Below are 24,401 nucleotides of genomic sequence, written 5' to 3' on the forward strand. Positions count from 1 at the left end.
CACCAATGTTAAAAATAGATTTTTTCATTTTTACAGGTGTATTAACCATATTCTATAGACAGATGTCATTTATAATTGATAGGAACATAAAATTTGATGGAGTTAGTGGTCAGTTGGGTCAAGGTCACCAGTGCTAAAAATAGATTTTTACACTTTTGCTCATACAGCCTATATTTTTTGACAGAGATATATTTCATATTTTGTAGGAAGATAACTTGCATGGTATTCATCCTTTTGAATGGGGTAGGGATCACTGGCACTAGTGCTAAAAATAGATTTTTACACTTTTGCCCATTCAGCCTTTATTTTTTGACAGATATATTTCATATTTAGTAGGAAGATAACTTGCATGTAATTCTTACTTTGGATGGAGTTAGGGGTTAGTTGGGTCAAGGTCACAAGTGCTAAAAATAGATTTTTACACTTTTGCCCATACAGCCTTTATTTATTGAAAGATTTATTTCATATTTGGAAGATAGCTTGCATGGTATTCTTCCTTTGGATGGAGTTAGGAGTCAGTTTTGTCAAGGTCATCAATGCTCAATATAGATTTTAACATTTTTGCCCATACAGCCTTTATTCATTGACAGGTGTATTTCATATTTGGTAGGAAGATAACTTGCATGATATCAGTGGGTCAAGGTCAAGGGTGCCAAGTATAGATTTCTTACAATCATATATATTTGATAAAGTTGAATATTTATCACTTCACAAGTCATAGCAATGACTTGGCAACTTATATATTTCACAATTACAAAATGCCATGACTCTGTCAAGCTATATAACTTGTGTTTACAATTTTTTGGCAATGTTTCTGTCCATAACTGAGTGAATGGGTAAACATTTTTTGAAATATGCTACTGACAAGAATCGGAGCCGGTGGGCATTTGTGTTTAACAAACACGTTCTTGTTTTTCATACTTAATTTTTCATATCTCAAAAAGTCTTTGAGATGTCAACATGAAACTTCATAGGTGGATTTATATTATTGAGGAGGAATGCTGTGCGCAAGAATGATAACTCTACCCTTTATAATTTTTGAGTTATTGCCCTTTGTTATTTTATTTTTCATACTTTTTGTCCGGTAGAGGTATCAACTTGAAACTTCATAGGTGGATAGATCTCATTGAGAAGGAGTGCAGCACACAAGAATGATAAACTACCCTGCATTATTTTTCAGTTACTGGCCTTTGTTATTTTCAGCCATCAGTATTCACATAGTTTAATTGTTTAATATGAAATATGAAGTATTTTGACTTTGGCTATTTTATTGTTTGTAGGATTGTGCCGAAGAGGAGTCTTATGATCAGTTTTTGGAATGGAGGTATTTGTTTCTTATCATCCATATGATGGAGATCTACCTAAATGTCGAACAGTAAATTTCAGCAGTCAATTTAGAACCATTCTTGTTTTAATAGCTTTGTCAAGTTGCCTAACTATATCATCTGTCTTTGCTGTGAATGTTGATACTGCAGTTAAAAGAAGTCCACCTGGTTTGAATTCCCCAAGTAAAGTTTGGTGGGCGAAAGAAATTACACCAGATTTTCATGTTGCTGGAAGGCTGACTGAAAGGCAAATCAAATATGCATCAGAGGCAGGCTTTAGAAGTATTCTTTCCTTGTTTGTGTATGAGACTGATGACTTTGGTAGTTTTGGTGGAGAGTATTTACCAACAACTGCCGAAGCCTGGGCTGCTGCCCATAAAGCTAGCTTACAGTATGTTGCTTTGATTGGTGCTAATGATGACTGGGGCAGTGTGGATACTGTTCGAAAATTTTCAGATGTCCTCCCTAAGTTACGAAGACCAATCTTGTTACATTGTGATAGAGGATATACCATTACATTTGTGACCCTGATGTACATGGCTAATGAGACACGCTACAATGCCAGTTTCGAGCCAAAGATTCGTAGTGAAGAGTTTTATAAGATTACAGCAGCGATGGGATTAGACTTCACACATGATGATCTTAAGGAGGTAGTTGCAAACATAACTGGTGAAGAAGTTGTTAAAAATCCCCCAAAGCACAATTGTCAACCAGAGGAATGGTTAGATTTTTGGTTAGCACATCCTGTTTCTAAAAACTGGTATGTTGCTGGGCAAATTCGAAAATGTGATGTAAAATCATTAGAGGCAACTGGATTTAAAGCTATTGTCAATATGAGACTAGGGGTGACTCACAATGGTAAGGTATCACAAGAGCCTGTTGCTCTGTTGAATATCAAAGATGGTAGCTCTACCTACGGAAATGATTCTACACCACCACGGCAGGACCTGAGTACACTAAATAAAGATAAAATCAACAGACATCATAGCTCAGATTATATCGGTGAAAAATCAAAAATGAACTATGAAATTGAGAATCCATCAGAATTTGGTGATGATATTGGCTATAATGAACAGTTAGAAAAAGATTTTGTTGGAAAATCTTCACTGAAATACTATCACATTCCAATTTGTAAGTATATTTATTTTCTAAGAGGATACCAGTATATGTTGTCTTTACTTAAGTTAATGGAAAAACACAGTATATTTGCAACCATATAATACTTTTTACCCTTAAACTGCTTAAATTCTTTTATAAACTTTTCCAGCTTATGTTTATAGAGCTGTCTAATATTAATTTGGGAATTTGAAGATTTATGTTAGCCTATAGTATAAGGCCTGGTCAGACTGTACAGATAACTAGGCTATAATTCTGGCTCTATAATGATGGGAAAGGGGAACTTGTAATCACTTTTTGTTCCAGCAGGTTATGGCTTAAAATAAACATATAAAAATATATTGTACTTTAAATTCAACATTTCCCATAAAAATAAATTGTACTTTAAATTCTACATTTCCCATAAAAATATATCGTACTTTATAAAAATATATCGTACTTTATATTCTACATTCCCCAAAACCTATTTTTTATATATTGTCATAAGTATATACAGACAATTAAAGCTTACAGTTATAAATGCATCAGAAGGATAATTAATATAAAGCATGTTTTGTGAATGTTTAATGAATGGGTCTCTCCTGTATTTTAAAGATTATTTTTGATTACATTAACAAATTTGCATTTGGGGTTTGATTATATTCTTATAACAGAGGGGTATGTTATTATATTTCATCCAACACATAAACCCCCTTAAGGGCCCCACAGATTAGGAACGCAGCGGTCAGCGGCCAGGTTAGTCATTACGAGGCTTCAACGGTTAAGGTTAAACGTATATACAAACTCAGAGAAAAGAAAATCAGTTAAACTAGTAATCAAAACTAATTAATAATCTTAGGATTTCGGGTTTAGTGGTCATTTTAGATATTTGTGTAATTCGAGGTTTTGGAATTATGGAAGAAGAAGATCAGGTAAGATTTAAAAAAAAAAAAAAAAAAAAATATTAACCTTTAATTGAATGACAAGAATTGTATGTTGTACAAATTTATTTTTGATGAAATGGATATCACATTTCTCAAATATATGCTATGAAATTTTACAAAAATTGAATTTCTTGCTGAAATGGATACCAGGTTTCGCAAGTTAAAGTTATTATATTAAGTGTAATAACTATAATGCTTCGACAATGTATGAAGAGAATATTATATCACAATTCTTGCTGAAATGGATACCACGTTTCGCAAGTTTAAATTATTATATTAAGTGTAATAACTATAATGCTTCGACAATGTATGAAGAGAATATCACAATCCTTGCTGAAATGGATACCACGTTTCGCAAGTTTAATTCATTATATAAAGTCGAAGAAATATAATGCATTGCCAGTTTATGGATGGATATACGTCCACTGGTTGTTTTAGCAAAAAAGCTAAATGGAAAATTTGAAATTATAAGTTTATTGGTTACGTACAGGAATTATATCATTATATAAATATCTGAGATTTCTCATACAGTCCAACTTTCTTTCCAGTCTATATTGGCACCATGCCAGGGCGGAAATGACGTAGATAGGGACCACACAAACATTTTTGAACGTTTGTCGGAAATGGGAAACAGTACCATTACATCGGAGCCAGGTGCAAAACAGCTTGCAGCATCACTGCAAACGATCACTGAAACCATGACAACAATGAAACAGGACCTTGATTTATTGCGCAGTGGCAACTCTAACCAATCTGGAGGTAGTACTGCAAAGCAATCCCGGATTTCTCCTGAAAGAGACTTGCAGAGTGCTTGCACGTCAGATGATGATGAATTGATAAATAATTACTTAGAAGAGAATAATGCAGAGGCCCCGGAAGGGGACACAACGGAATGGTTTGATATAGATGATTTTTTTGAAGGAAATAAAGAGACAGGAGAAGAACTTTCAAAAGATTTGGCATCTTTGGCTTACAAAGTCTTAAGAGCCAAACCAAAGGAGGATAAAGCCAAATCATTGGCATTAAAACACAAACGTCCTTGCAATGTGGAAAATCTTCAAGTTCCGAAAGTTGAAGAACACTTATGGCGACAATTAAAACGCAACACGAAGGCGTTCGATTATGCTATGCAAAGAATGCAGGGTTCGATATGCCAGGCTGTAGTTCCCGTACTTAAACTTATGCAAAAAATGAAGACGGAATCTGTATCATCAGAATTACGGGAGCTAACAGGGGACACTTTCAAGATGCTGGCGCAAACCGTAGTCCATTCAAACGATGCACGGATGGAAAAAATTAAGAAAGATCTGTTACTGGCGTATCGACCCTTGTGTACAAACAAACCATCTGCGACGAAATTATTTGGGGACAGTTTACAAGAGGACATAAAAAACTTACGAGAATCGAAAACCAATTTAACAACAACAGCATCTACCAAGAAGTCTTTTTTACACAAACGGGGAGGGGCACATGCACAGAATTACCAAACATACAACAACCGAAGCAATCAGGGACCCATGGTCTTCTCCCCGAGAACAAACAAATTCCAGTCACCCCCGAGGAATCAACACATTGCAAAGAGGGGCAAACCTATGCGGAAGTAATTAATGTAAGTGGATTAACAATTCGATTGCAAAATATGATACACAATTTCAAAGCGGGTAAAACAGCTGATAATATTTCTTTTTGGGAGGCACTTACGACAGATGATTGGATAGATGATTGGATTTTAAACACTATTAAGGGCTGCAGTGCCGAAATAACAGAAAAACCTAAACAAATTTTAATTCCGACTCCAATAAAATTTTCAAAAGACGAAACAGAGAAAATACGAAATGAACTAAATCGGTTTTTAAAACGCGGCATTATCGAACAGGCACCAAGCAATACGCGTGACGAATTTATTTCTAACATTTTTATTAGACCAAAGAAAGACGGACGCGTGCGTATTATATTGAATCTCCGACAATTTAATGAACGGTATGTTAGCAAACTTCATTTTAAAATGGAATCATTGAGATTGGCAGTTAATGCTATGCGGAAAGACGGTTATATGGCTTCAATTGACATTTCGGACGCCTATTATTCTATCAAAATCCGGGAAACTGATCGTAAATACTTTAGGTTTCTATTCAATGGTATAAAGTACCAATTTACTGCATTAGTAATGGGTTATTCCTGCAGCCCCAGAATCTGGACTAAATTAATGAAACCAGTGTTTGCTTATCTAAGGTCAATGGGTCACACGAGTGTATACTTTATTGATGATTCTTGGTTATTCGCTGATAATTTCCATTCATGCTTGAAAAATGTCCAGGAAACGATAACATTAATGGACCAATTAGGACTAACAGTTAATTTGAGCAAATCAGTTTTTATTCCCTGTACAAAAATTACATTTTTAGGGTTTATCTTGTGCTCAGTAAGTATGACTGTTCGACTTACAGTGGAAAAAATAAACGATATTGTCTCGCTGTGCACAGACATACTGCATAACAGAAGAATAACTATTCGCCGGTTCACAAAATTGATTGGAAAACTTAATGCAGCAGAACCGGGGGTTAAACATGCTCCGTTGTATATAAGACCGTTTGAAAAGGTAAAAGAGTATCAATTAAAATTACATCACCGAAATTTTGATAGTTTTATGACTTTACCACAACTTTTAAATACACAATTACACTGGTGGATCACTAATGCTAAAAATAGTTCAAACCTGTTTCAGTGGGGACTCTTTCCATGGTTATATATACTGATGCTTCTCAGAAAATGTACGGATGTTACAATAAAACTCAAAATATTGAAACCAATGGTTTTTGGTCAACAAAGGAACAACAATTACATATCAATGAATTAGAATTACGAGCTTGTGAAATAGGTTTACACACTTTCTGTCAGAATATTTCTAATTCACATGTCAGAATATATACCGATAATACAACAAGTTGCGCATATATCAACAATTATGGGGGAAGAATTGAGTCGCTTGACAAATTAGCACAACGGCTATGGTTTTGGTGCATCAATAAAAACATTCATGTGTCAGCTTCCCATATAGCTGGAATTGCAAACACACGCGCTGACAGACTTAGTAGAACTGGAAATGATGACATCGAATGGTCGCTCGATCCTTATATTTTTTTGAGTCTGTTCAATAAATTTCCCGATATGAAAATTGATTTATTTGCATCCAGGTTAAATAAAAAACTAAACTATTATGTTTCTAGATATCCGGACCCAGATGCATACGCCGTGGACGCGTTTTCCATGACATGGACAGGTCAATTATTTTACATATTTGCTCCTTTCAGTTTGATGGGGCGCATCCTACAAAAGATAGAGGAAGACAAAACACAGGCAGTCATCATAGCACCAGTTTGGCCTACACAGGCATGGTGGCCAACTCTGATAAACTTAGTAAGAAGACTGACTGCTATCTCCTACCACAACCAAAAAACATATTAAAACTGGAACACAAACCAGAAATGAAATATTCGTTGACAAAAACAAATCTGATTGCTTTCGATATATCAGGGCAGCCCTTCGAAAGCAAGGAATACCACAAGTCGCTCAAGAACTCATTATTAAATCTTGGCGGGACAGCACAAGAAAACAATATAATACGTACATTACGAAATGGCTTCATTCTTGCGAACGGCAAACAAATCCCTTTAAACCTAATACACAAACAGTAGTACAATTTCTCGCTCAGCTATTCTCGCGAGGTTTAAGTTATACGGCAATTAATACCGCAAGGTCGGCAATTAGCACCTTCGTGAAGATAACGGGTAAAGTGGATATACACTCTGATGAGATAATTAGCAGGTTTATGAGAGGTATATTCAACGAGCGGCCTGCACTGCCCCGGTATAACGCAATTTGGGACGTTCAAATTGTTTTGAAATACCTGGAAAACATAGATACGTCATCATTGTTATTATTGTCCGGAAAATTGTGTATGTTGTTTTTACTAACTACAGCACAGAGATGCCAGACTTTACATGCGCTCAAAATCTCAGATATTAACATTTATACGGACAAACTTGTGATTAATATATCTAGCGTTTTGAAACAGACACGACCAGGAGTGCATTTAGATCCAATAATATTAAAAGCATACTATCAAAATAAAAAACTCTGTATAATAGAAACAGTCAAGGAATACATTGACAGAACCCAGCCACTTAGAAATGGTACAGATTCATTGCTAATTTCCACGGTCAAACCGCATGACTCAATATCTAAGCAAACTGTTGCACGCTGGGTCAAACTCATAATGAGAACAGCTGGAATGTTTCTGATGAACATATATACATATATATTAGCTTTTATATTAGATCTATAAATACATGAATTTGCATCATATTGTGTTCTTTCCTTCTCAATATTGTATAAGCAATCCACTCTGAACAATCTGTGGGGCCCTTAAGGGGATTTATGTGTTGGATGAAATTAAATGATTAAGCGAGACTTACCTTTGGAAAAGGGAAGGCGAAGGTTGATCATGATTTCATCCGACACAAAACCCCCTTAGGGCTCACACGCCCACCCACGACCACCCTGAATAAGATTTCTTATCAATATTGTATAGATTTATGTGATCTTTAAAATATGACTAACCTGGCCGCTGACCGCTGCTTTCCTTATCTGTGTGAGCCCTAAGGGGGTTTTGTGTTCGATGAAATCATGATCAACCTTCGCCTTCCCTTTTCCAAAGGTAAGTCTCGCTTAATCATTTAATTCATTAATGAACTATAAATATGTTAAAAAAAATTTTGAATTTGCCATTATTCTCCTGACGGCATTCTTCTACTATATAAAACCTATTAAAAATAATGTTCAGGTTTTCAGAAATTTTGAACTAGCATCGATGTATACATTGTACAATGCTATATTCATGAACTATGTTACTTTTAATAAGAATTTAGAAATCATTTTCTTATTGTTGTTTACAGCACCTGATACCAATTTTACATCAGAAACATTTCTGCAGGTTAAAGATACTTTACTAGAAGCAGGGCAAAATGGTCCTGTGTTACTGCATTGTCGAGATGGTAGGCGTGTAGGTAGGTTATTTGAGACACATCAATACCATTTCTTTAAATGTATTTCAGCTGTCTCTGAAATAATTATACATTATAATTAAGCTACAGAATTAACAATATTCCAGTAAACAATTACTCACAGGGCAATGTCCTAGTGGAATATTGTCTTAGAAGGCTATTCTGCTAGTGGGATAATGTCCTTAGTAGTGGCCTTAAGCTTTTCTAGTTGGCTTATGCCCTAGTGGAATGTTGTCATAGTGGGCTATTCTCCTTGTTGGCTTATGTCCTAGTGGAATATTGTCTTAGTGGGCTATTATCCTACTGGGATAATGTCCTTAAGAGTGGGCTATATTCCTTGTGGGCCAATGTCCTAGTGGAATATTGTCTTAGTGGGCTATTATCCAATTGGGATAATGTCCTTAATAGTGGGCAATTCTTCTAGTTGGTTTATGTTCTAGTGGAATATTGTCTTAGTGGGCTATTCTCCTAGTTAGCTTATGTTCTAGTGGAATATTGTCTTAGTGGGCTATTCTCCTAGTTAGCTTATGTCCTAGTGGAATATTGTCTTAATGGGCTATTATCTTATTTGGATAATGTCCTTAGTAGTGGGCTATTCTAGTTGACCAATGTCCTAGTAGAATATTGTCTTAGTGGGCTATTATCCTAGTTGGCTTATGTCCTAGTGGAATATTGTCTTAGTGTGCTATTCTCCTGGTTGGCTTATGTCCTATTAGAATATTGTCTTAATGTGCTGTTATCCTACTTGGCTTATGTCCTAGTGGAATATTGTCTTAGTGGGCTTTTCTCCTAGTTGGTTTATGTTCTAGTGGAATATTGTCTTAGTGGGCTTTTGTCCTAGTTAGCTAATGTCCTAGTGGAATATTGTCTTAGTGGGCTATTATCCTGCTTGGATAATATCCTTAGTAGTGGGCTTTTATTCTAGTCGGCCAATGTCCTAGTGGAATATTGTCTTAGTGGGCTTTTCTCCTAGTTGGTTTATGTTGTAGTGGAATATTGTCTTAGTGGGCTTTTCTCCTAGTTGGCTTATGTCCTAGTGGAATATTGTCTTAGTAGGGTTTTCTCCTAGTTGGTTTATGTTGTAGTGGAATATTGTCTTAGTGGGCTTTTCTCCTAGTTGGCTTATGTCCTAGTGGAATATTGTCTTAGTGGGCTTTTCTCCTAGTTGGCTTATGTCCTAGTGGAATATTGTCTTAGTAGGCTTTTCTCCTAGTTGGTTTATGTTGTAGTGGAATATTGTCTTAGTAGGCTTTTCTCCTAGTTGGCTTATGTCCTAGTGGAATATTGTCTTAGTAGGCTTTTCTCCTAGTTGGTTTATGTTGTAGTGGAATATTGTCTTAGTGGGCTTTTCTCCTAGTTGGCTTATGTCCTAGTGGAATATTGTCTTAGTGGGCTATTCTCCTAGTTGGCCAATGTCCTACTGGAATATTGTCTTAGTGGGCTTTTCTCCTGTTGGCTTATGTCCTAGTGGAATATTGTCTTAGTGGGCTATTCTCCTAGTTGGCCAATGTCCTACTGGAATATTGTCTTAGTGGGCTTTTCTCCTGTTGGCTTATGTCCTAGTGGAATATTGTCTTAGTGGGCTTTTCTCCTAGTTAGCTTATGTCCTAGTGGAATATTGTCTTAGTAGGCTTTTCTCCTAGTTGGTTTATGTTGTAGTGGAATATTGTCTTAGTAGGCTTTTCTCCTAGTTGGCTTATGTCCTAGTGGAATATTGTCTTAGTGGGCTTTTCTCCTAGTTGGCTTATGTTGTAGTGGAATATTGTCTTAGTAGGCTTTTCTCCTAGTTGGTTTATGTTGTAGTGGAATATTGTCTTAGTGGGCTTTTCTCCTAGTTGGCTTATGTCCTAGTGGAATATTGTCTTAGTGGGCTTTTCTCCTAGTTGGCTTATGTCCTAGTGGAATATTGTCTTAGTAGGCTTTTCTGCTAGTTAGCTTATGTCCTAGTGGAATATTGTCTTAGTAGGCTTTTCTCCTAGTTGGTTTATGTTGTAGTGGAATATTGTCTTAGTAGGCTTTTCTCCTAGTTGGCTTATGTCCTAGTGGAATATTGTCTAAGTGGGCTTTTCTCCTAGTTAGCTTATGTCCTAGTGGAATATTGTCTTAGTAGGCTTTTCTCCTAGTTGGTTTATGTTGTAGTGGAATATTGTCTTAGTAGGCTTTTCTCCTAGTTGGCTTATGTCCTAGTGGAATATTGTCTTAGTGGGCTTTTCTCCTAGTTGGCTTATGTCCTAGTGGAATATTGTCTTAGTGGGCTATTCTCCAAGTTGGCTTATTTCTCCTAGTTGGGTTTTGACGTCTTGTCTGTGATAGGCAGGCTTCATAACCTCAGATCCCCTTTCAAAATTCCATTTTATTTTACAGTAAAAACTGTTTACAGTGACCTTCGATGGGAGAAAAGAAAAAAGGTCATTATAGACAGGGAGTCACTGTGAACAGTCTCTATAGATGTTGGATATTTGAACATATTTTGCCAATACTTTGTTGAAAAGCAGGATTATACATACCATGCTGAATTATATTTTTATGCTCCCTGTAGGGAGAGCATATAGTCGCCACCTTGTCAGTCTGTTGTCTTGTCTGGAGCATAACTTGAAAACCCTTGGAGATAATTTGTTTAAACATCATACAGTGTTAGAGGGCATTGAGGGGGAGTGCAGTGTCAAAGAACCATAACTCTATTTTGCCCGTTTTTTTTAATTATCTCCCCTTTTAGAAAAATCTTGTCCGGGACATAACTCTAAAACTATAAGTGATATCAACATGAAACTTTGTAGGTAAATAGATCTCATAATGGGTAGATGTGCAGTGCACAAGAACCATAACTCATTTTTGCCTAATTCTGGAGTTATTGCCCTTTGTTAATTTGAACACTTTGAACTTTGTCCCGAACATAACTCTAAAACTGCAAGAGATATCAACATGAAACATTGTAGGTAGATATATCTCATTGAGTAGAAGTGCATTGCCAAAGAACCATGACTCTGTTATACCCCGGTCACATATTCACGGAATACGCCCATGTAAGAGCCACGGATTAATTCCGGCATCGTCCGTAGCTACCCGTACTGGTCAGTAGCTCTCCGTACTGGAACCGTAATCATTCGTAGTAGTCCTTGTATATCCGTAGCGATCCTTGACAATTTTTGAACATGCACAAAAATTTGCTACGGAAAAATCAACCGTAGCGTATCCCTACTAGTCCGTATTAAACCGTACTGATACGTACTGGTCCGTACGAAAACCGTACTAGTCCGTACTGATTCGTAGTCCAAGGATTTCCACGGTTTGGTACGGAGAACTACGTATTTGTACGGTTACCCTACGTATAAGCTACGGTTTTAATACGGATTAATACGGCATTGTCACGGAAAGCCACGATCGTAATACGTTGTACTACGGAGAGACAGGGATTAGCACGGTCTTATACGGTTTATTGCGTTTCAACACGAAATGGTACGGAATGGTACAGTCCACCACTGTTTAGTACGGATGAATTAAAAATCTGGTAACAAAGTGATCCCTCGGAAGCATTAATTACAACAAAATTACAAGAGAATTGCAGACTCGGTTGTATCATGTACTTTTTCAAGGGTATAAATACTACCTTCTTGTTAAAAACAGACAGGTTTGCGAGAACAATCAATAACTGATAATTGCCATTTACTGGTTGCAACTTTATAATTAAAAGGACCAGAATGCTGAGGCAGTGGTCGAGCTGCTTGATGACATGCATAGAGGTCAAAATATATCAATATCGTACTAGAATTCATAAGTAATAGAATAACATTTAATGTTACATATTTTACAAACATTGGATCGTGAAATTGGAGTAAATATGTACATATAAGTGTCTCATAAGCCTCGGACGCTGGCCCTTGAGTGATAATTAGATTAATTAACAAGCTTTTTACATATTTTTAAAACATAAACATTCACGATAATTAATGTTATTGTAAAATGAATTAAAAGAGAAGCAGTATTGATCAACATTTTTCATTAATGATTACTAGTCCATATCTAATCAGGTAAGAGAAGACACATGAGATGGTGGACTAGAGATGGGCTTTTACAACGACCGCTTCATGTTTAGTATGAGGTTCTCATGTCCGAACTTGTTAAGGATCCAGCGTCCTTCAGAATTTCACTTTAATCGGACCTGATGTGTCTCAGGGGTCGGACGCGATTAGGCCGAAACCTCTCCACCAAAATCATTGAACTCTGCAATTCGTTTTCTAGATGTTCTTTTCTTGTGAGGCATTTTGAAAATGAGCATGCAAGAGAATGTGGACGGATGTATTAGGTCCGTATAGATCCGTGGCAATTCGTTCTTCTCCGTATCAATTCGTTCTTCTCCGTATCAGACCGTACTTATTCGTACTAACCCGTGCTTATACCGTAGCAGACCGTAGTGTATCCGTAGTGCGTCCGTCCTGATTCGTGTCGCTCCGTATCAAACCGTGTCGGTCCGTAACAATCCGTGTCTCTCCGGGGGCTTTTGGTGGTAAATACGTCGGACTCCGTACTCATACTGTTGTTTGTCCGTACTGGAACCGTAGCGGACTACGGAATTTCACATTTCCGTAGTAATCCGTGAACGATTAGACCGTAGCTCTTCCGTGGCATTTTCCGTGAATATGTGACCGGGGCATTAAGCCTTATTTTTGAATTATCTCCACTTTTAGAAAAATCTTGTCCGGGACATAACATAACTCTAAAACTATAAGAGATATCAACATGAAACTTTGTAGGTAGATAGATCTTAATGGGAAGATGTGCAGCGCACAAGAACTTGAACTCCCCTTTTGTAGTTATTGCCCTTTGTTCATTTTACATTTTGAACTTTGTCAGGGACATCACTCGGAAACCATAAGAGTTATCAACAAGAACTTTTGTAGGTTGATTGATCGCTTGATTAGAAGTGCAGTGCAAAGAACAGTTACTCTGCCTTGCCTAATTTTGGAATTAATGCTCTTTGAACTTTTTCCAGGGTCATAACTCTGAAACTACAAGAGGTGTACTTTCCTTTTTCCAAAACCTATTCGGAGAGCATCACCCGGCTCAAATTGGGCTCTTATTTATTTATTATCCCCCGCCGATGGAATCGGGAGGGGGATATAGTTTTGGCGTTGTCCGTCCTTCTGTCCGTCCGTCCGAGCCAACATTTGATTATTATGAGCTTCATTCCGTAGTTAAATAAAGAACATAACTCATAAAATTCAAATTAAGAGCTATTTTTTCGCTTTTATGAGCTTATTTTGCTTATGGACGTTGGTCCAGGTGGTGTTTATGAGCTCATTTGCCTCATAAACATCAAATTTTGGTATGTCCGAGCTCACTGAAATGACGATGTGGGGTGAATATCCATGTTCAATCCGTGGAATTCAACGAAACTTTATGCAAATCATCAATATCAAGAGGAGATGCGCATATCGTCGGCTTGTTCCGGTCCGACCCTTTAACTCAGAGTTATGGCCCTTGATTAGTTATGTAGTATGCATATAGAGTAAAAATTTTTTCCGGAGTAGTTCTCTGCAACTACTGGCTGGAATTCAACGAAACTTTATGCAAATCATCAATATCAAGAGGAGATGCGCATATCGTCGGCTTGTTCCGGTCCGACCCTTTAACTCAGAGTTATGGCCCTTGATTAGTTATGTAGTATGCATATAGAGTAAAAATTGTTTCCGGAGTAGTTCTCTGCAACTACTGACTGGAATTCAACGAAACTGTATGGGAATTATGAATATCAAGAGGAGATACGCATATCGTCGGCTTGTTCCAGTCAGACACTTATAACTCAGATTTATGGCCCTTGATTAGTTATGTAGTATGCATACATCTCATTGGCATTTCCAGATTTTACTATTTAACACAAAGTTATGGCTCTGTTATTGCCCTGAATATTTATCAAGTTCAAAGAATATTACTGTTTATGCCATGATTAATATATAAATAAAGCCTTATGTCTTCAGTTGTTGTGGTAATAATAACCAGTACTCGGCGGGGGATAAAAATTCAACGAATTTGCTTGTGTTAAACATGACATAAACATACCACATAAAATTTATAAAAACAAGACAGTATTATAATTGCATGTATAATTGGATAAGAACTACACAATTACATTAGTATTTTAAAGTCACATATTGATTAAAAATGTAATTTATATTGATAAATCTGTTTGTAAAAAACAACTTTGCTTAAATCCAATTTTACTAATAAGATACACCATCTACAATAAAACACATAAAAATGAATACAGGTATAGGATTCTGTATTGATGTACATTTATTAAAAAATTTTGGGAGAAAATGGTGTTTGAAACCTTTAGTTAAACTTTTTATGTACTCATTCTGGTTTCCCAAACCGTAATATTCACCTATTTTAATTTCATAATCATGGTCGTTGTACGGACTAAACAGGGAGTCTCTAAATACAGACCATTTATATAGTAAATACTGTTCGGCTAAGCTAACTATGGTCACTAATGACAGAACATCTAGTTAAACTTTTTATGTACACATTCTGGTATCCCAAACGGTAATATTCACCTTAATTTTAATTTCTTCAAAACGTGTTTTTTGGTAGCCCAATTCGAGTTACTCCACTTAGAAAAGTTGCTTTGCACAGCTTATATGCCGTTACAGGAGAGGCTAAATCATGGTCGTTGTACAGACTAGACAGGGAGTCTCTAAATACAGACCATAAAGACAGAACGTCGCTATATAAAGGGGGTCACTAAGACAGTATTTACTGTAGTTCCGCCTGTTGTTTTCTCATTTAGGGCACACACATTCTTTTACTTGGGGACCATACACCGCTTTTTATGCCACCGCAGCATCTGCAATGCGTTGGCATATAGCGATTCACCTGTGTGCGTGTGTGTGTTATATAGATTATATAGTGAAACTTAAAAATCTTCTTGTGAAAAACCACTTGTCCAATTTCAACCAAACTTGGCAGGATTGATCATTGGGTGAAGGGCTTCCAAACTTGTTCAAAGAATTTCATTACATGCAGAAATCTGGTTGCCATGGCAACCAAAAGGAATTATAAGAATAAATTTAAAAAATCTTCTTGTAAAGACCCAAAAGGCCTAGAGCTTAGATATTTTGCATAAGGCATTGTCTGGTAGACCTCTACCCAGATTCAGAGCTGCATCAGTACTAAGGGTGTAGTACTTAAGTACCAGTACCAGTACTTGGCAAATTATGCAGTACCAGTACCAGTACTAGATTTTAGCTCGGTACTATAGTACCAGTACTTTTTTTGGTGAAGTAATTAAGTATCAGTACCATTACTTTTATATATTCATCAAAGTTTGAATAAATACAGTGTCAAACAAATAATTGCAAATATTATTCAGCGAAGAAATAAAATCATAATTTACTTTAGAGCTGCATGCCTCCAGATGACCCAAAATATTTCAAAAAAATTAAACTTGGAAAAAAATTACTAAAACTTTGACAAAAGTAAACAAATTAAAGATTTATTTGCAATTAATGACTGTATTTTGTAGTATTTATCACCATATTTCTACTGCGTTACTAACGGAGTAGGGGCTATTTATGCATGATTAATTTGACCTCTTTTTGGTAATTAACATGGATTTTAAGTGCCGATTGTAATGTGTCAAGTACTATCTTTGTTCATTTAACAATTTTTTACCTTTAAATACTTTTTCAAAATTTTCATGAAAATTCGGATGAATCTGGACTCTGGAGGCGTGCTGCTTTAAAGTTAACATAACATATTTACAACTTTATAGTTTTAACATACTTTTTACAAACAATATTTACAACATAAATTCATGTCATATCTAACTGTTTTGTAACCAGTCAACTGTATAAATACAATGCAAACATCTTTTATTTAAAACACAACCGTCTTCTGTTGCCTTTCACACCTTCACACCTCTGTTCAATTTAAACCAAAGTAATTAACAACTTTTAATGGTGCTTATAATAAACAATATCACTTGTTTCACTTGAAATGAGTTTTTTTAGAATAGAAGAAATTAATTAATATTTTATTAATATATAAATTAATATATTTTAGGGTAAAGATTTATTGAGTCTGTCTATCTTAATTTAATTTAATTTTTACTTAAAGTCTTTGGTGCTTTTTATGATGAATACTATGTTAACATTTGGAAGGAATATTGCAGCAAATTATCTTTAGATTTGATAACTTACTTTTTCACAAAAATAAAATATAGTTAATGTAATTTACAGCTTTATTATATGACAAAAATTGATGTTATTTTTAATTTTTATCAAAACCAAAAGTACTCACTGGGTAATGCAGTAGCAGTACCACTTTTTATGACAGTAATGCAGTACCAGTACCAGTAGTAGCAAAATTTTGTAAGAGTAATTCAGTATCAGTACTTGCAAAATCGCTGCAGTACGTACTGCAGTACCAGTACCAGTAATGCAGCTCTGCCCAGATTGTTCAAATTATAGCCCTGGGGTCAAAATCGGCCCCGCCCCGGGGGGTTATTGGTTTTCCTTATATGTATATAGTAAAAACTTATAGTAAAAACTTAAAAAAAAAAAAATCTTCTAGCAATTGACAAATGCTAGAGGTTAGATATTTTGCATGAAACATTGTGTAGTAAACCTCTAGCAAGATTGTTCAAATTATAGCCCTGGGGTCAAAATTGCCCCCACCCCGCCGGGGTCATTGATTTCAATATATACATATAGTTAAAAATCAAAAAATCGTATTGTCTGAAAGTACAAGGCTTAGAGCTTTAATATTTGTTAAATAATATCATCTATAGGTACTCTACCAAAGTTGTTCAAATTTTGCCTCTAGTGTCAAAATTAGCCCCACCCCAGGGGCCATAGATTTTCCTTATATGTATATAGTAAAAACTTAAAAAATCATCTTCTCTAAATTTACAAAGGCTAGAGTTAAGATATTTTGCATGAACATTGTGTAGTGAACCTCTAGCAAGATTGTACAAATTATAGCCCTGAGGTTAGAATTGACCCCACCCCAGGGGTCATTGATTTTCACTATGTACATATAGTAAAAAATTCAAAAAATTCTCTTGTCTGAAGGTACAAGGCTTAGAGCTTTGATATTTGGTATATAATATCATTTATGGGTCCTCTACTAAAGTTGTTTTAATCATGCCCCTATTGTAAAAATTGCCCAGCCCCAGAGGCAATAGTTTTCCTTATATGTATAAAGTAAAAACTTGAAAAATCTTCTTTTCTGAATTGACAAAGGCTAGAGGTTAAATATATGGCATGAGTTTTTGAAACTCTACCAAGATTGTTCAAATTATAGCCCTGGGGTCAAAATTGGTTCCGCCCGAGGGTCATTGATTTTCATTATGTACATATAGTGAAAAAAATAAAAAATATTTTTGTCTGAAGGTACAAGGCATAGAGCTTTGATGTTTGATATACATGTATATCGTTTTATATAGGTCCTCTACCAAAGTTAAATTTTTCCCCTGGTGTCAAAATTGGGCCTGCCCGGGGGCAGTGATTCTCATTATGTACACATAGTAAAAACAGAAGATAAAACAAATGTTTTCTGAATGGAAGAAAAGCTACAGCTTAGTATTTGATTTGAAATGTTGTTTGGTTGACCTGTATCAAGATTGTTTTGAATTAAACCCTTGGGTCAAAATTTTGCCTTGCCCAAGGGGACAGTGACCTACTTTCTTGTCCTTTGATGTACAGCAATGAAATTTTGACCATGTGCACAGTTTTAGTTGTAAAATTGAACTTTGATATCAGGTGACCTAGATTTTGATGATGTGACCTACTTTCTAGTCCTTTGATGTACAGCTATAAAATTTGAACCGTGCAGTGGCATAGCATTTTTCTCAAATGCAATCTTGTTATGGAATAGCACTACCGTGTCACATTGAAGGTTCCATGTTAATCACCGTATGTATGAACACATCTGCAGATATCTCTAAATTCATAATGTCACCATTTTTTGTGTTTAAATGTTGAATTCTGCATTAGATGGTGCTATGGAGCGTGGACGGTAACTTGCACTTTACAGTACCGTTCATGAACTGGCTCAATCAAACCGAGCCTGCAACATTTTTAGTCCCCTACCGGTTTACTGGAGGGGACTTTAGGTTTACCCTCCGTCCGTCTGTCTGTCAGTCCGTCAGTCCACAAAACTGGATCCCGCGATAACTTGAAAAGTACTGAAAATATTTTTATGAAACTTGATATATGAAGAACTGAAAATATTTTTATGAAACTTGATATATGGATAGATGGCAGTATGGAGATTATGCACGCCTTTTTTTTTCTTCCTATGTTGAAAATTCTGGTTGCTAAGGCAACAAATAGGCTGAAAATATGGCAAATTTTACACATAAACTGGATCCAGTGATAACGCAAAAAGTACTGGAAATATTTTTATGAAACTTAAAATATAGGTAGATGGCAGTCTGGAGATTATGCAAGTCTTTTTCTTTTCTTCCTATGTTGAAAATTCTGATTGCTATGGCAACAATTTAATAGACTGAAAATATGGCAAATTTTACACATAAACTGGATCCAGTGTTAACGCAAAAAGTAATAGAAATATTTTTATGAACTTGACATATGGGTAGATGGCAGTCTGGAGATTATGCACGTCTTTTTCTTTTCTTCCTATGTTGTAAATTCTGGTTGCTATGGCAACACATTAGACTGAAAATATGGCAAATTTTACACATAAACTGAAACCAGTGATAAAGTACTCAAAAAGTACTGGAAATATGTTTATGAAACTTGACATATGGGTAGATGGCACGGTCTGGAATTTATGCATGTCTTATCTGCTCTTCCTATTTTGAAAAAATATTGTTGTAAATTCTGGTTGCTTTGGCAACACATAGACTGAAAATATGGCAAATTTTACACATAAACTGAATCCAGTGATAACTCAAAAAGTACTGGAAATATTTTATGAAACTTGACATATGGGTAGATGGCAGTCTGGAGATAATGCATGTCTTATCTGTTCTTCCTATTTTGAAAAAATATTGGTTGCCTTGGCAACAAATAGGCTTAAAACATGGCAAATATAACAATATTTGTGATTAGTCAAAAAGAGCTGAAATTTTTTTATGAAATTGCATCTTTAATTCAAGAGTTATCTCCTCTTTAAAAATTTTGCTTTTAAAAATGTTTTATTTTGGTAACAGGGATGTTTCAAATATTAACTTTAGAGTGTCCTTCAGTCCGTCTGTCTGTTCATAAAAACTGTTTCCTGTGATCACTTTTAAAGAACTTTTCCAACAAATTTACTTAAAATAGAGAAAAATTGAAACATTAGTGAATGGCCAATGGCCCTTCAGAATGTTGATGGGGTTCTAACCGGTAGGGGACTTATGGATTGCTTGCAATACTATGATAATTGCTTGGATCAATTTTGTCGTTTTGTCGGGTTTTCTTTAGGGATTCTGTATTTCTCTATTTTATTGTCACATCCGTGTTATTTGTTCTGTGTGGCGGCTGTAAAAAGTCTCCCCGTACATTTAATCTGAATGATGTTATAGTTTCGATCCTTGAAGATCGTTCAACACAACATTATTGTTGTGTATACATGTTATGTGGTACTTTTAGTTTCTTCTATTTGGCCTTTTTCAACCTTGGTGGTTCCAGTATTCCTACTTGAATACTGTTTAATCACCCTTAGGATATGTTGCCTGCTTTTAAATTTGTCTTTTGACCTCTTGTCTGTGATAGGCAGGCTTCATAACCTCAGATCCCCTTTCAAAATTTCATTTTATTTAGTTCCGCCCATTGTTTTCTCGTTTAGGGCACACGCATTCTTTTACTTGGGGACAATACGCCACTTTTCATGGAATGGCACAACTGTGTCACATTGAAGGTTCTATGATAATCGCCGCATGAACACATCTGCCGATAATCGCCGCATGAACACATCTGCCGATGTCTCTTAATTAAAAATTTCACTTTTTTTTTGTGTTTAAATGTTGAATTCTGCTTAAGCCGGTGCTAGGGGACATGGACTGTAACTTGCACTTTCCAATTCAAATTTTACTTAGACAATTTATGAACATCAAGGTCAAATATTAAATTTGAATAATAATCTGTTAGTCAGTTATGTTTTCTAGGAGTAATCTTTACTGTGTTGTTTGTCTGGTGTTGGCTCATGTTTGTTATTTATTGATGGCATTCAAGTTAATACTTGGACAAAAGAACATATATATGTATAGAAATTTTGTCCAGAGCATATCTCCTCCACCAGGTTGGGATTCTAATGAAACTTCCTAGAAATGTTCACCACTATGAAAAGCAGTCTCACATGTATGAACCAGATCTCTAGGTTAAAAGTTAAGGTCACACTTAGAGTTCATTGAAAAATGCTTGTTCTGAGATGAACTTCTACATTCATCGGGGGATGTAACTTGGCACAAATGTTCACCATTGTGAGGCTTATTGCACACATAATCCAGGTCCCTACTAAAGTTTGACACATGTAATGTTGGTTAATATTTGCAAGGTCAAGGTCACTAGAGATGATAAAATATGTAGAGTCAGTGTACCCGGAGTCGTACACTTTTTTAAGGAAAAATAAGAAAATTATCTTATAGTTAAAAATTCTTCTTATAATTGATATTATTTTGAAAATTACATCCTTTGCCCATAAAAACTGATGACCAAAACGTTTCTATCTTAAGTAGGTCATACTTCTAGGCGCACTTGATTTTAAGCAACAGGTATGGGCCAAATATGATAAATAGTGGACTCGGTTCCGCACACAAGGCCATTTTTATACTGAAAGGTACATCTTAAACATGTTTTATAAATTATTTAACATCATAAGTCCAGATAAGTTATATTGTTTTGCAAATTTTCAGGAGTTCAAATAAATTTAAAGCACATTCTTACTACAGTATACAAACATTTATTTCCAAGCATAGTAGCACACAGGAAACATGTAACAGCAATTGAAATTACTTTTTTACCACTTGTAGATAGTAAACACAGACATAAAACATTATTATTGAAGGTTTTTTCATCTGTTTAGTTATGACTTGTTCGATTAAGAGTTTGGTATCATTTTAAACAAAAGATTCAAGGTGAAATGACTTGACGTTTGGTTATTGGGAGAAGTTAAATCATGTGCATATATTTCATAACTAACAGCAAATTTGCCAAAACAAAAGCATACATTTATTTTCAAATATATATTTTATAAATATCTTAACATTGAAATAGAAATTAGCATGGTTTAATTGCTGAAAAAGATTTTTTTATGTGTGACCTACACAGCCATGTACATGTATTTACATTTTCGTCTGCACTCTTTAGGGAAAGGCTGGGGTGCAAGATCCCAGATTATGTCATATCCTGCTGAAAACATGCCAGTTCAGTAAAACACAAATGAAAACTGAATAAAATCATTTGATTTTTAAAGAAAAAATGAAAAATGGGAAAGTGTGCGGGACCGGGTCCTGTGCGGAACCGGGTACACTGACTCTAGATATTTCAGAAAATGCCCAGAGCATATCTCCTATATGCATATCTATAATGCCCACATCACTGTCAAAAGCAGGCGTATTTTGCGTCAATGTTGCCCTAGTTACAGTGATAGATTTGCTGTCTGCTTGAATGCATATTTTTGTCCTACATACCTTTTTTTTTTAATTTGCCTCAGGAGACCTCTTGTTGCAAATTGGTAAAAAGACATTTGTGGCCCCTGGTTATTGGAACTCTCATTTTAGGAATTAAAGCTGTATGAAGTGTGTATTAATCACCTTCCTTGTTAGTTCTTGTTTACTGTATGCCAAGAGTATAGAATAAATTATTAACTTTGTAGTATAAGAAAGAACATCATCATAGAATTGTAACTATTCATATTCAATGGTGTAATTTCAGCTTACTTTGGAGTTTTAGCAGCAGCATTACAAGGTGGCCTTGACTTAGAGTGGGCTTTGAAAAGAGTTCAAGAGCTTGGCTTTGAGGTTAGTAAAGATGTTCGGCCAGACGTGTATAAGATGTACTGTGAATCTCTTAACACACGGAAAACAGATATGAAAGAAGAGTTGTGATACAGTAGTCAACATAATACTTACTATACAGCTTATACCAAATTTTAACATTTCAGTTTTGTTGTTTAACTCGACTTTTTTTTTTTGAAAAAAAAAAGTAGAGGTATTGTTATAGTCCTGGCGGCATTGCCATTGCCATAGCCGTCTGCAAACTTGTACCTGGATCATAACTTTTGAAGTTCTTGGTGTATTTATTCATACTTGGCCACAACAACCCTTGGGACAAGACCTTTTAGTAGACCAGACTAACCTTGACCTTCATCCATAAATGACTTTGACCTTCAAGGTCAAATGTCCAAATTTTGCTTGTTCTTGCTATTATTGGCTATAACTTTGTTATTATACCCCCACCACTTAATGTGGTGGGGGGCTATAATGGATTCGCTTTGTCGCGTCGGTCGGTCGGACCATCTCCATTATCGTGTCCGCTCTATAAACCCTATACCAATTGAAGGATTTTCTTCAAACTTGGCTCAAATGTTCACCTCAACGAGGTAATGTGCAGAACCCATGTTACTTTTGCCGGCTTAAGGTCAATGAATATATATAAACACACTTATGTATTATAGAAGAAAAAATTTAAATATATATATGCTACTTTAAATATATATTATGCTACTTTGGTACTTGGATATCTAGAGAAAACACTCTATGAAAGAATATCAACAATACACGGAAACGACTTTTCAAACTACATTAAAATGAACTGGAAGAGATTTTTGGATGATTGTTTTTTAATAGTCGGAAAAAATATCAACACAGATGATTTATTAAGAGAAATAAACAATTTACACCCCTGTATTCAATTTACGATGGAATAAAAGTGAAACGGGCATGCCATTTTTAGATGTATTAGTTATTGAAATCTGGAACACATATAACAACAGATATCTACAGTAAAACCGACGGACACATACAACTACCTCAACTTTAAATCGTGTCATCCGAAACATACAAAGTTAAACATTCCTTTCAACCTTGCGTCAAGAATCATAACTATAGTAAGAGGAGAAACACTGCAAGAAAAGCGCCTCTCAGAACTAACTACAAGACTTAAAAATCAGAATTACCCAGATGAAATTATTACATACGGAATATCTAAAGCCAAATTAAAAGGTCCATCAAAAACTGAAGAAAACATAACAGCTAACAACAAGTACAACGTTATCCCATGTGTAACAACATTTAATCCCAAAAATACCAATATTTCCCAAGCAATTCGATCTTGTGAGAATGTGTTACGAAAAAGTGAAAGGATGAACAGTGTTTTAGAAAAGAAGCGCTTTATAAACAGTAAAAGACAAGCAAAAAAATCTTCAAAAACATCTTAACCTCTTCAAAGTTCGACATGACAAATAATACTGTAACAACAGTTTCTAAGTGCAACAGAGTAGGTGTAAGACATGTCCTTCTCTAATAGAAGGAAATGAAATACAATTTTGTAACAGTAAGACATTTAAGATAAAACAAAGTATGAACTGTGTTTCAAAAAATGTGATATATTCAATAATTTGTGACAACTGTAAACAGTTTTATATTGGCCAAACAAAAAATGAATTATGTAAACGTATGACTTTACATAGGCAACAAACAAACACTGAAGAACTCAGAATGTTACAAGTAAATAAACATTTACATAATTGTTCAGGAGGTAAATTTAGCATTTTCCCTCTATATAAGATATTAAATCGAAAGTGACAATTTTAGAGAAGAAAAAGAAAAACTTTTAATCAAGTTATTAAAACCACAGCTAAAATGCTCATTGGTAATAATCGTTTAACAAGGTATATATATATATAAGTACATCATATTATTACAATCTCTTCATTTTTAATTATGAAAGAAACGCTTGCGATTTTATTCAATCCAATTGTCCGTTTATTTACCAATATTTATTGAGTAAAAAATTGTTAATTACCAT

At 35.3% G+C, this 24,401-nt stretch overlaps 1 protein-coding gene across 1 annotated transcript; it reads left to right on the top strand.

Annotated features, from left to right (window-relative positions):
- Positions 1-1,280: 1,280 nt before the first annotated feature.
- Positions 1,281-22,784, top strand: LOC132725732 (uncharacterized; the record flags this gene model as incomplete). Its single annotated transcript, XM_060710919.1, is given in 3 exon segments — positions 1,281-2,456; positions 8,320-8,430; positions 22,308-22,784. Coding segments are annotated over 3 exon segments (1,422 nt in total). The 3' UTR covers positions 22,481-22,784.
- Positions 22,785-24,401: the final 1,617 nt, after the last annotated feature.

Source organism: Ruditapes philippinarum, unplaced genomic scaffold, assembly GCF_026571515.1.
Source record: "Ruditapes philippinarum isolate M1 unplaced genomic scaffold, ASM2657151v2 ctg884_1_1_1_1, whole genome shotgun sequence".
Classification (NCBI taxonomy): domain Eukaryota; kingdom Metazoa; phylum Mollusca; class Bivalvia; order Venerida; family Veneridae; genus Ruditapes; species Ruditapes philippinarum.